Source organism: Molothrus aeneus, chromosome 17, assembly GCF_037042795.1.
Source record: "Molothrus aeneus isolate 106 chromosome 17, BPBGC_Maene_1.0, whole genome shotgun sequence".
Taxonomy (NCBI): domain Eukaryota; kingdom Metazoa; phylum Chordata; class Aves; order Passeriformes; family Icteridae; genus Molothrus; species Molothrus aeneus.
Window position 1 is genome coordinate 12,005,032 of NC_089662.1, and position 13,400 is coordinate 12,018,431.

Sequence of the window (13,400 nt, forward strand, 5' to 3'; positions counted from 1 at the left end):
CTGCCATGACATCAGCTGGGACCAGTCACTTCCTGTGGGTGTCCCTGTGGCTGTACAGAAACTCACACCGAGCACCCTGGCTGCTGCTGAATCAAATGAAGGGAAGCACAAAGTTCTGCAGGACTGCCCCAAAGCACTTGCTGCAAGCTGTTCCTCCCTCAGCTCTGTCTGAGTGCTGGGAAAAGCAATGTGAGCAGGGTGATGATGTTGTACACAAGGGTTTGGAGCACTCAGTGTTCTCAGAAATGTAAATAACACCACAAAACACCACATGGGATATGTAAGCTTCTTTAATAATAATAAATTTATTAAGTGGCAAGATGCCACTCTGCTTTGTAAACTGATTTTACTCAATCACAGTCCCTCTATTGTTTTCCTCATTTAACATGAATACATTCTGTAATTTGTATGGGAAACAATTACATAGACATGTTCTGAACCCTTCTTGCTGATTTTACTGGTCAGAAGAACATTAAAACATGCAGAAACAGCACCTATAGGCCTTTTCTCATTACATCTCCTTTGCTGCTAAGCTAAACTGTCTCTGAATAAGCCAAGTCTACAGAGTTTTCTTCCTCCTGTGTTCTGAGATGTAGTGGGGCCTGCCTGCAGAAATGTCTGATAAAACCTCACATATAATAATTAATTCAGAAAGCTTTGTAAGCTATAGCTGCAGTTGCTTCTTCAGACTAGAGAGAGCTTCTCATGCATTAATGCACTTAGTTAGGTTTTGTGAGGAGCTCAGAGGAGGACTTGGCCTCTTCCTGATATAGTTAGTTGAGCCTGGACTCTGCACCACTGATATTGTTCAGCAACTGTGTGCACCAATAATTTAAAAAAAAAACCAAACTAAACAATACATCAGGCTGTTTTTATCAGAAACAAGTAATAAATCTTATCATGATAATAAAAAAAAAGGGAATTTCTGACGTGTGATATTTCATTGCTTGAGAGCAGATCAGTGCAAAGTGAGGTAAGCCCAGGGCCCAGCAGGGCTGGGGCTGTGTCAAACCAGGCGCCGTCTCTTGGAGTCCCTCTCCATCTCCTCAGGGGGACAGTCCCCATTGCAGCCCAGGGGGGACACCAGGTTCAGCAAAGGGTCCTCAGAGGCCCCTCCAAACAGGGACAGCAACAAAGCCACACCATAGCCAGTAGCTCGTTCACCCTAGAACAAAACCAAAACCACACAGTTCACACTTGGAGGAGCTGGGTTAGTTTTAATTTGGCTACTGATCCAACGAGAGCTGTGGTGGTCAGCAGCCACTGCCAGCCCCTGCTCTGTGCTGCTGGATCCTCACTGCCACTGGAATCTGTCCCAGCTGGATTAAACCAACACATGGGAACAGAGCTCCCACTGACTTGTGGGTGGAGAGAGGCCAGCATTGTTCAGGGCAGGGGATCTCCCACCCAGCCTGAGCCTGGATTTGGAATATGAGCTGAATAAACTGGGTTTAAAAAAAAAAAAAAAGAAGCAAGTGGAGTGAATTGGCTTGGGTTTTAGGGAAAAAAAAGAACATACACAAGTTCCACCAAAGGGAACATATTTTTGGAAGGATGATCAATTCTGGTCATTCATCTTAAAACAACATGGTTGAAAATGGAAGGCTGGGATTATTGCCATGAACAGAGACCAGGCAAGATGTCAATGCTCACAATGATAAAGATGTCACTGATTAAAGTGGCTGTTAAAATATCTTAAAACCAAAACGAAAAATACGAACAGATGAAACTGTACCAAACCAAGAAACTCACAACACAGAGGAGCCAGTGCTTTTCTAAAGGACCCTTCTCCACCTATTTCTGTCCCTCTGAACTGGATGGACCCAACACAGGCAGCAGCAGCTGTGTTTCCCCAGGTGTGCTTCCCCAGGTGTGTTTCCTAGGTGTATTTCCCAGATGTGTTCCCCAGATGTGTTCCCCAGCTGTGTTCCCCAGATGTGTTCCCCAGCTGTGCTGCCCAGCTGTGTTGCCCAGCTGTTGCCCAGCTGTGCTGCCCAGCAGGGCAGGACACTCACGGCGTGCACGGGAGCAGCGATGTCGATGTGCACCCACACCCCCGGCCAGTCGAAGCCGATGTGGGAGGCAATGAAGAGCCCAGCACAGGAGCTGGGGGTGTTGTCTCTGTCCTGTGGGAGCAATAAAAATAGAGTTGGTCTCACCAACAGAGAAAATGTAAATGGTTCATTCTGCCTAGAGGAAAGACAGGTACACAAATTTCATATAAAGCTTAACAAATGGCCCCAGAACAGTCTTACAAACCAACTTTACTGTAAATCCTTGACTTAGTCCCTAGCAGCAGGGTGGCCATGCTCAATTCCTCTCCAAAACACATATTTTTATGTAATACATAAACATGTCTACAAAACACATATTTTTATGTAATAGAGAAATTAAAAAAAAAAAAGAAATCTTACTGCTACAGAGTTCTTCATATCAGCTACAGCAGAGGTAAATTCACTGAAGTGGAGCTCAGGGCAGTACACCAGAGGATGGACCAAGTCTCCACAGTTCCTGCCAGCTTTAACACAAGCCTTTTCCCACTCTTCATTATTGGTAAGGACAGCAGCATGGTATTTTCCTGTAGCAATTCCCTGATGAGGTAAAGGACAAAATCAGGAAGAAGTCACCTTCCACCACTGCTCATCAATATAACCTTGCATGAAACATGAACAGGTGCTAGAAAATAATAGTGTTAAATTTGTACCTTGTACCACTCTGTGTATTACATGAAATGGAAGCCATTTCATGGACAAGAAAATCCTGATCACTATTAACAAATCAGTTCTGGTAATTATAAATTGAACAGCAAACATGAAGTACTGGCCTGCTTACATCAGCTGCTGATGTCATCAGAACTCCACTTTAAATTTAAGAATGCAAAAGCAAAAAAGTTGCATAAAGAAGAGAAGCTGAGTAATGAATGTGGAGTACTGTACCTGAGCTCCAGTGAGAGTGGCCATATCCAGAATGATGTCAGCCCCAAGGTCTTTGCAGGCGTAGGCGACTCCATCAGCCAGGATCAGGCGCCCTTCTGCATCAGTGTTATTGATTTCCACAGTTCTGGGAGGAAAACAGGCCATGTCACACTGGACTGCTTCAGGCTGCAAGTCAGGACTCACCTGGCTGGACTAGAATACTTCAGACAGCAGCCTCAGACCTCATGTGCTGCTCTTATTTGACTCTGCAAGTCTGTAGGGCTGCTACTCCCCAGCTCCAAGCATCCAGAGCACACAAGGAAAAGGGAAATGACAGTGCTGCCCTCGTGGCAGGTTCTACTTGTTGGGCCTGTGTGATGCTGGGATTCTACAAATCACTGCCAAAGAAGAAACATCTGTTCTTAAAACAGGTTCTGATCCATTGGTGGGCTGTCTTTGCTGCTTTGTCACACAGTGCAGCTGCAGATGGACACAGAAAACTGGTTCTACTACAAAAACCACCTGAATTCTGAGTGCTTTAAGGGAAGTGCAGCTCATGATATCCATGTATTTTGATGTATATTTACATACCCCACAGGAAAATCTAAGCACACTTAAAACTCACTACTATGGATGTCTGAAATGCAATTATCAATATTTAGGGAAGCTGATTTATAGACAGCTTCACAATCTGCATGGCTCTCAGATTAACAGAAAAATTATGTTTGTTCTGTTTATGAGAAAGGGATAGACACAATCTTACTTTCCAGAGTAAAGAACATGAATGTCATCAGGTCTCGTTGCACGTGGTCCCACTGCGTTCTCAGCCAGACAAAAAACAGCGTGAAGATTGTCCTTAAACCCCTGTAACAACCAGAGGGGAGAAAGGGCTTTGATTCACATCAAGCTGATTTATTGGGACTGAAATCAGTGAGGGATTAAGACTCATTGACAGCAATGCTACAATTGTCAAAGGAAATCTGGTGTGGGTTTTGGACAGGTGGGTGGGTGTTAGTTAGGTTTTTTTAAATGTGCCATTCTTGCTGGGAGGCACAGAGCATTTTTAACCTGTTTTGTTGTGGGTTTTTTTTTCCCTTAGCCTCCTCTCTTCTACTTTATCTCATAATGTTTTAATTTTGGTTTAAAGTCAAGAGCTTATGTGGTTATGGATGGTATTTTAAAATGGATGATGATTCTGTTATTTATACAGCAATTGTATTGTGTGGAGGGATTCTAGGAACAGACAGGGAGTCAGCAGCATTTAACAAATGAAAACATTGTTCCTCCTTAACAACATCAAATTCTGGGGGAAAACCTGGCTCTTAATCTCTTGATAAAAGTCTGTGGCTGAAGAAATCTGGGCTTGCTGAATCAGCTCATGTTCTGAAGTCTAAAGGGCAAAGGCATCAATCAAAACCTTTCAAAATAACAGGCAGCATTTACCAGGCAGAAAGTAATCCCAGTTTCTAGCCCAGCTGGTGGGCAAACAGCATTGCTGGAGATGGACCTTCCCTCCATGACCCAACTATTCACAGCCTCACTGCACTGCACTGCATTTTTCTCCTCCAAGAGAGACATGCTGTTAATCTAGTGTCAAAAAGTGAAAATCTATTTCCAGTATCAGCTGCCTTTTCCTGAAGCTCATTCTGCCTGCAGCCCCTCAAAAGCAGGATTCACTATGCTAACGTGTAGGGTCCTGCTAACAATACAGAAATCAAAAATTTAAGTCAATCTTTTTTCTCTTCTCCCTTGTGTTGGAAAGCTCACAATAGAGGAAATGCATCTTTCTAGGAAAAAATCACTTGTTTAATTTTGCCATCCAAAGCCTTTTAAAATCATGTTGTGTAACTGCTGAACAGCATGCAGGCAGATATTTTATGAAGGTGGAAAATAACCTCTGCCCCTCTTCCCACTGAGCTTTCTAACCAACACACATTTCCCACTTCAGTCTCTGTGACAAAGCATAGCTCAGTGGAACCTCTTCCCCCTTTCTTTTATTCTTAAAAGCATAAAGAAAAAGGCTTGAAATAGAAACAACAAATTCTTCCCTCTCTGAACATATTTTCTGCAGGGATGTCATTTACAGGTCTTCTCACACGAGACTGTAAAATGAGGCAGTGAGTTCACTCTTTTGTTTTTACATATAAAGATTTCTCAGGCTCAGTCAGTCCAAACACATCTCTGGCAGTTTATTCCCTGCTGCAGTGATTGTGTATGAACTGACAGATCACTGGTGCTCACATCTACTGTGACTGTGGATGGAACTTCTCTCAGTGCAGGCAATCACACACAAAACTGCTCTGGAAATAAGGACTGAAAGGATCTCCCCCACCCCTGGCTATCCCAAAGCTCTGCATTCCAGCTCTTGTCCCTTGCACACCTCTGAGAGAACTTTCTGAAGGATTTAGTTATGCAAGGTAGTTATTCTGCCTGAGATGCAGCTCACAAATCTGTTTTCAATTTTAATTCTCAGCAGATAACTGTGAAGTTTACAATCTTTCCACATCAAACATGCTGTTAGGGCCAAGGCACAGAGCTAGACTATTGAGAAATGGGAATTTGGCACTGATCAGCCCCTGGACAAAGCATCCATCAGATCTATGCATTAATCTGCAGCAGTAAATATTTTTTGAACTTTGGATACTCCTTGGAGGCAATAGCTGCTCTGTCAGCAAGACTCAATCACTGGATTTGTGGAGAGGGCAGAGTTTTATTGGCAGCAGCCACTTTTCCCCAGCTTGCATTGTTAAAGTTCAAAAGGAATATTTGTAATTCTTCATATTTCAATACCTGGCTTCCTCTCAGCTCCCCCACTACTTTCTGACCACAGAAGCAAACCAACAAGCAGCTCCTGATGACACTAGAGCTGCTATTTACCCACTAGGTTAATATTAGACCTGGCACAGGACTTGGAATATAGGAAGACTTCATATCCCAGAGTCACTCATCCCCTTCTTTGCTAAGGTGACAACAGCTGCCCCAAATCCCACAGCTTAAACAAAATCAGCACCAGATAACTCAAGTATAGACCTGATTCAAGGAACCAGAAACCACTCAGTCCACAGAACAAACTCTGAAATTCAAGGAAGACCTTTAAAAAAAAAATCAGCACTCAAGGAATTTCTCACAATTCTCAAGGTCCCAGTAAAGATGTGAAATATTTTCCTGAAATAGCAGAAAGAGCAGAGTGGCTCAAGCTCACTAAGAGCAGTGGCAGGTCAGAACTTCAGGATTAGACAGGCCTCTGTCTCTGGGAATACATCCAAGCTCCTTGGCAGTGCTGGGATACATGATATCAATTAACACATTTTACTTACTTGCTTTACAGTGGCTTTGAAGGCACCCAAAATAGCAGCTGCTCCACCACAGTCTCGCTTCATTCCAGGCATAGTAGTCTGTTTAAACAGAACCACAGAATTTTTTTTTTGTCTTTGAAAGAGAATTTCACAGTAATGCCTGCTAGAACCAGTGTTTCTGATGCTTCTGAGACTGGTTTTGACAGTGCTCAGCTGTCATCAACACAAATAAGGAACATGTGCCTCTGCTTATTGGTGGTCTTGGAGGTGAAAAATACTAAACCTGGGCTGCTAAACTGTTAAAGAAAACGTTGTTTACAAGTTTCACACTTGTAAGGCCAACTCCAATGGGTTTGGTTTCTATCTTTGAAAGCAGAAATTAAACATCTTTGTTCCTACTTTCTGCCTTTCAGCAGGCAATATTTAAAGGGCAAAATATCATGTTGCTATTGAATTGTTCTGCAGTGGTCCTTGAATCCCATTTGGTCTTCTCCCCTGATAGTTTGTGTCCATATGGAGGACAAGAGTGCAAGCACTTAACTCAATAAAAAGGTACTTTTGTTTCCTGTAGACATTATCTGAACTGCTTCCATCAGAAAACAGCGGTGTGAGCAAAGGCAGCAGCAGAACAAGGGCTCTGTACCTTTCCCTTGATGCTGAGTCCTCCAGTGTCATACACAATCCCTTTGCCCACCCAGGCAATGGTCTGTGTGGCACCATCTGGAGTGTGGCTCAGAACTGCCAGGGCTGGAGGATGCAGAGCTGCCTTTCCAACTCCATAGATACCTGAAAACAGAGAATTAAACCTGTGGGGAAGAAAGACTGCAGGGAGCCCCTGTGGGTATTTTTTTAGATTACTACAGGCAATAAAACAGTTTCAAAAATGTGCAAATGAAACATCACAATGGCAAAACATTCCAGTCATCTGCTGAGAAAAAAGTGTAATGCTCAACAAGATGTACCTCCAAAGCCTCTTTCCTTCAGCTCCTCATCTCGGATAATGGTAGGAGTAATCCCAAGATCCTTGCCAACTTTTTTGATTTCCTTAATAATTCAGAAGAAAGGACATTGTCAGTCAATCATCAGGACACCTTTGTGCCTTTCCACACAAATGGGCACCCAGTTAAGGGGTTTTTGTGATTTTGCATGCATACATATACAAACATTCACAATTTTGGGAGTGGTGCTGCTTTTCCAATGGCCCAACTCCACTGACACATCCTTGACTTACTATGGCATGAAATATAAATTTGACCTTTAGACTCTGCCAGTAAAAGAAATCTTCTGAGGTAAAGGACAACTGTTCACTCTATTGGATCGTGATGTAATAGGACAGGAATAATTTCATTCTCAACAGCTTTCCAGATCTTTATGATAAAACTCATTTGGAAATATGTCAGCTGTCCCATGATTTCAGTAATTCTGGTCACCATCAGGTTTAAGACAAGAATCCAGTGCTGTGACCAAATGAGGAACTCATTTTTTCAGCTTCCCAGTGCCCTACTCCAAGCTGTAAACTCTGCCTCCTTCCAACTCTGCACAGTTCTGTGAGACATGAAAGGCCAAAGGCAGAGCCTGAGCACCCCAGCTGGATTTTCTTCCCCCTGCTGACACACAGCTTGCACTGAGAGACAGCAACACCAGGGCTTGATTACAGCAGTCTAGAGCTCCAATTAGCAATTATCACTCATCAGGGGCATGACCAACCTCCAGGAAGGTGTCGGTGTTCATCTCACTGCACGGGGTGTCCACGATGCGCGCGGCCAGCCGGACCCCCTCGGTGGCACTGGCCAGGCACTGAAACACAAGCAGGACACTGAGAGGGGCTGGGCCTTGGCACAGCTTTGCATTTATCCCCCTGCAGCCAACACCACATCTGTGGTTCCTCTGGAGCATGTTAATGCTTAACTGCCACCACCACAGGCACAGTTAAACAATGTCAGCCAAGCTCACCATTATTTTTGTATGTGTCCAGCTTATTTTACTACGTGCTTTAATTTCTAAGCAACTGTATTCTTTTGCTGAGCAAACTGGTGTTGCAAAATTAGTATCTTTCTCCATTACCAAAGGGAGACCAAGAAGGCAATGTGAAATGGAGGAAAGAAAGATAAGAGGCAGCTAATTCAGGAAGTCACAATGAGCTTATGGGCTGCTGGGGTTGGAAACTTGCAGAGATTGTGTAATCTGCAACATGGGAAACTGCAGAGTTTGTACAGGGCAGCAGAGTGGCTGAGGGAAATAAAGATTACTGCTGTGAGAATTCTATATGGCAGGCTCCTAGGGAAACTGGAATATTCCATGTTTGTGTAAAACATGCACTGTTCTCTGATTTCTGTGGCAATATGGACTGACCCTCACCTGGACCGAGCAAAAACTTATCTAAGCAAGAGTGGACAGAATCAAAATGGTCAAGCAGACAAGGCTGTTTCCTTACAGAAGGATCCCCCTGGCAAAAGAAGGACCATGAAGACACCAGACACCAAGCTTCAACTTTTAACTCCCATGAACTAACAACTTGAAGCTCTAAGACCTGGGGGAAGGAAACTTTGTGCAAGCTTTCCAGTAGCCACACTACACTGAGGACCACACACAGCACAAGGGTGAGTCAAGATGGGTTCCACAGGAATCTGAGGTGTTGGACACTCACTCACTCATGCTGAGGTATCTGAAGTTTGGCTTGGCCAGACCAGCCCAAGGACTCCATACATTTGTATCCCAGCACACTCCTAAACCTTGGCTTGCTTTGGAAAGGTGCCCAATTCCCTGCAATTACTTCTGATTGCTTTACTGTCCCTGAAGGGGCAAGGACCTCCTCAGGAGCCAAACTCTGTCTGGAGTGATTCCCTGTTAGGGCCATGCAGGTTAAAGGAGGTGCTCTAACCCCAAGGCCAAGCCCCAGGGGAGCAGCATGACTTCCAGAAATAAGCTGTGCCTGTGTTTGTGTTTCCAGAGTGCTCCAGAGAACCTGGATAATGGCAGCCTTTAATCTTGCAAAGCTCTGACAATCCCTGCTAGTCCTCACCATAAAATACCCTGTACAATGCACTAGGTGTAAAATACAACATGCCAAGGGAGAGGTTTAGATAAAAATGTCTTACCACATGCCCCTTCCATGCTCTGCATTAGCTGTCTGGTGCTGGCTGAATTTAAGGGGTGCAAACTCAGCTAAGAGGAAGCCAGTAATATTTTCGGCATTGACATCAAGGGGAAAAACGGGAGGTAGAAATAATTGCAGCTTTGTTTTGAAGTTAAAAATAACCCAAGTGGTTTGGAATCTACCTATCTGAAGGAACTATTTTTGACACCACCTATGCTTTTTCTGATTTGGGGCATGGAAAAATGGAGTGATCAAGAGTTGTACTCTCAGCATGCCTGTCTTTGCCACCTTGCTGAAAACTGGGCTGGCACCATTTTCTGGGGCTAAATCAGTTCACAGAGTAAAGACCAAGCACAGAGGAAAAGACACTGAAAAAAAACAAAACCCTAAAAACCAAACCCCTAAAGCTGTAATTCTGTGAATTTCAAATGCAGCAACACCATACCCTTTATCAAATCCATTGCCAAAACTTTTAAGGGATTTCTGTAACCTCACTGACTGATGAGCTGAGGAAGTATCCATCTGTACTAAAGCACAGAACCTGGAGCACTGAACAGGGAGCTCCCTAATAGATCAACTGCAAATCTTGGAAGAGCTTTTAAGTTTATGGATCTTGAAGAGGAATGACCTGGCATGCCAACATTTACCTGATGTGGAATTACCTCTCTGCAACAGTCAAACACGGGAAACAGTCTTTGATTTGCTGCCATTGAAAGATGATTTGGACATATTTCACTGTCACGTACAGCTCATCTCCAAGCTGTTTTCTTTCTTAGGGTCTTGTTTTTGGTCACAGTTCTGCCAGAAAAACTCAGCCAAAGAGGTACATCAGACAGAAATAGCAGAGGCCATGTGTGATCCCTGTTAAGTGACTTTTAGTGACATCACTGTGATATTCACCTGCCCAGGCACACACAGCTTTTGCCTGGGTAGAAAAAAGTGAGAGCCCACACACCAAAAGCCAAAAGCAGTGTTATATTAAAGGCTAAAACCAGAGTCTGCATCTGTGATACACACAAGAGAGGAGATATTTTCTTTGTGAAAGAAAATCTTTGTTTGGTGTTTTCCACCCCTGAAATGTAAATTCTGAGTAACATCCTCAGCATCTGCTGCAATAATCTGTTCAGTATTTCCACTCACAGATGCTGTGAACTGATCAGCTCCAAGGAACCCTGAGCTAAGATAATTACACAACACCTATTCCAGAGGCAGCTGGAGACAGATGCATTTGCACATGCAACAAACTGAAGGAAAAGGTGACAGAAAACCCCCAAAATCTTACTTTGAGGGTTGCCACTTCCATTGGTCCGTTGTTTTGGCCAACCAGGAAGAATTCCACAGTCACAGTTTTCTTCTCTGTGCGTCTGGAGGCGCTGGAGCGATGTGTGAACAGGGGGAAGGCCCTGGCCAGGGCACAGGCGGAGGCGAAGACCTCGGAGCGCTCGCACACCATCTGCAACAGCAGCAAACACGTCACACTGCACCCCGTGCAAGGCTGCACCTAAAGGATCTGGGCTGCTACTGGGGAAGAGGGGAAAAAGGAGCTGGGTGGGAAACGACATTGCCCAAGAGAAGCTCATTCATGGTGTTCTGCATGGACAGAGAGGCAGTGTGAAAGTGCCCCAGTGAACTGGTCCAGTTCATTTCCCGTTTGGAATGAGTTACACTGCTGCAATTAGTTCATCCTTCTAAGGGAGCTGGACTGCTGTAATTATACCAGTGCAATTAACACAGGTTAGCCTACAGATCAGGACCAAAAAAGGCACAGGAATCACCAAAATGTGCTCAAAACAAAAGTGAAAATGACAGAAATTCTATGAGACTGTGAAGGCAGAAATTGTATGAGAATGTGGCTAGGATTAACCCAGAAGTTCATTAACCGGTAGATTATTTTTCAGAAGTTCACTATAGAAATTACCAATTGAAAGCAGCTTCAGTTAAACATTTTCAAAGGGTAAAAATTAAGTAGAGTTATTACTCTTGCAAATAAGTTTTCCAAGTGAAGACTACTAATTTTTGTCACTGACACTGACTGTATGAGTCTTCTCCAACAACCCACAAATCTGATATTAACTGGAGAACCCACAGAAACAAATAAATTCATCAGGCTTGTATAGAAGATGACCAAAGAAGTCCAAGAGCTAGTGCTGCAAAGGACTCACACTGGAGCATTATCTGTATCAAGACTTTTAAAACTCACTGAACAACCCAAGCAAGGCACCTCTCATGGGTTCTGTGATACAGACATAACACCCTCCACTCAGGCTACATCAGCCTCCTGAAGCATGTGCTGACATCCCAAATCCTAGTTCGAAAAAAGCCACTAATAGCTCATTTTGCATGGGCATTCCTGGTTGAAGATGTTCCATCTGAATCCAGCCTTAATTTCCTCCTCCTAATGTGCTCGAGCATGCACAAGCCATTACCGTCAGGTCTTGCCTACATGCCAGTGCAAACCCACTCATGTCAGTGCAATTATATCAGTCAAACTTGTCCACCTCCAGTCTCCTTGGAGACAGCTACAACCCGGAAAAGTCGAGAAAACACTCGCCAGACGTTTCACCAGCAGCATTTCCAGAGGCACTTACAACAATGCATCTGTGGACCCCCCCGGGCAGGCAGTTCCTGACCAGGCGGGTGACGAACTGCGCCGCGGACGGGCTGTTGTGCCGGCTGACCCTGGACGGCAGCGCGGCCACCGTGGCATAGTTCAGGTACAGGGGGCAGCTGTCCGTGGGGTTGGGGTTCAGCGTGCTCAGAGCTGACTGCCAGATCTGGGGAGAAAAGAAGCGTTTAAAGACAAAGAACTGTGCCAGACTTTCCACCTCACTCCTGCTGGATTTAGGCACTTTTTAATGACAGGGGTTTAGGTGTTGGAAACAAAGAAATTGTGCACAACAAGCTCTGGAGTGAAGAGAAACAGGAAATTTGACAAACCTGTTCATTAACCAGGAAACAGAAACGTACTTTCCATTACAAGCATCTGCTTTAAGCCGTATGAATTACAATCTAAAACCACACTGTTTAGTGCACAGGCTGGTTCAGAGCTTTCTTAACTTGAGACAGTTTTCCTAGCGATAAATACGAGGAATGATTTACTAGCTCCGAATTATTATTTCACATAGCAATTTAATTAAAAACAAATAAAACCAAGAAGGGTAAATATTGTCTTAAGACACTGGGGAGCCCTGTATAAAAACCCCTGCCAAACATCTAGCGACCTAAAAGCCGCAATGCAAAACGTTTATCATTCTACCACAAGCCATCACCGCCACTAAACAAACAGGTCCGCAGCTCCCACCGCAGTGGCGGCGGGCGGGGAGGGGGCTCCCAGCGCTCACTGCAGCCGCCCCCTGATCCCTCAGAGAGGGCAAAGCGCCTTTCCCCGGCCGGGGTGGGCACAAGGGCTGCGGGAGCGGCTGCCCGGGCGGCCCCGCCGCAGCAACAGGCTCGGCCCGGCCGGGCCCGGGGGGTGCCCGGGGCACAGCGGCGCTCGGGGCCGGGCCCAGGGCCGGGGCCGCGCAGCCCCCGCGAGGCCGCTGGGCCGGGCGGACACGCGGCGCGGGAGCCCCGCGGGCGCTGCCGGGCTCTGAGGGGGCGCGGACCCGCGGCGCGGCCTCACCTCCTCGGTGACCCGCGGCTGCAGCTTCCCCCGCAGCTGCGCCCAGGGCAGGCGGTGCAGGTTGTGCAGCTGCCCCAGCACGAGCAGCGGGCGGCTCTGCGGGTCCGCCTCGCCCGCGCTGGCCTGGAACTCCAGCTGCACGTTCGCCATCTTCCTGCCCGGCCCGGCCGCGCCGCCCCGCCCCGGGCCCGGCCCCGGCTCCGCGGGGCGGGGACGCGCCGGTGTCGCGGCAGCGCCGGGCACGGCCCGGGCAGGCTCCGGGCGCTGCGCTGAGCCCGCGGGGCTTTCCGAGTGCCTTTTCACAGTGCACTTACATGGTGGGTTGGAGTAGAATAAGGTGTTTATTCTGACCTTTTAGTAGTTGCCAAGAGCCTCCTATTAGTGTTTGGTCAGCGGACAACTGCCAGAATCTGCTGATTTGGAAGGACAGAGATCGTCGAGTCCAGCTCCCGCCCTGCACAGACCCCGAC

General features: G+C 45.9%; 1 protein-coding gene across 1 annotated transcript; it reads right to left on the reverse strand.

Moving 5' to 3' along the window:
- Positions 1 to 272: 272 nt before the first annotated feature.
- On the reverse strand, positions 273 to 13,094 carry NPEPL1 (aminopeptidase like 1). Its single transcript, XM_066561374.1, has 12 exons — positions 12,931 to 13,094; positions 11,897 to 12,082; positions 10,591 to 10,761; positions 7,919 to 8,008; positions 7,174 to 7,255; positions 6,855 to 6,997; positions 6,233 to 6,310; positions 3,679 to 3,779; positions 2,937 to 3,060; positions 2,415 to 2,591; positions 2,016 to 2,126; positions 273 to 1,165 (listed from the first exon to the last, which is right to left on the reverse strand). The coding sequence occupies exons 1-12, from the start codon at positions 13,078 to 13,080 to the stop codon at positions 1,007 to 1,009; spliced, it is 1,572 nt and encodes a 523-aa protein (XP_066417471.1). The 5' UTR covers positions 13,081 to 13,094; the 3' UTR covers positions 273 to 1,006.
- Between the last annotated feature and the right edge of the window lie 306 nt (positions 13,095 to 13,400).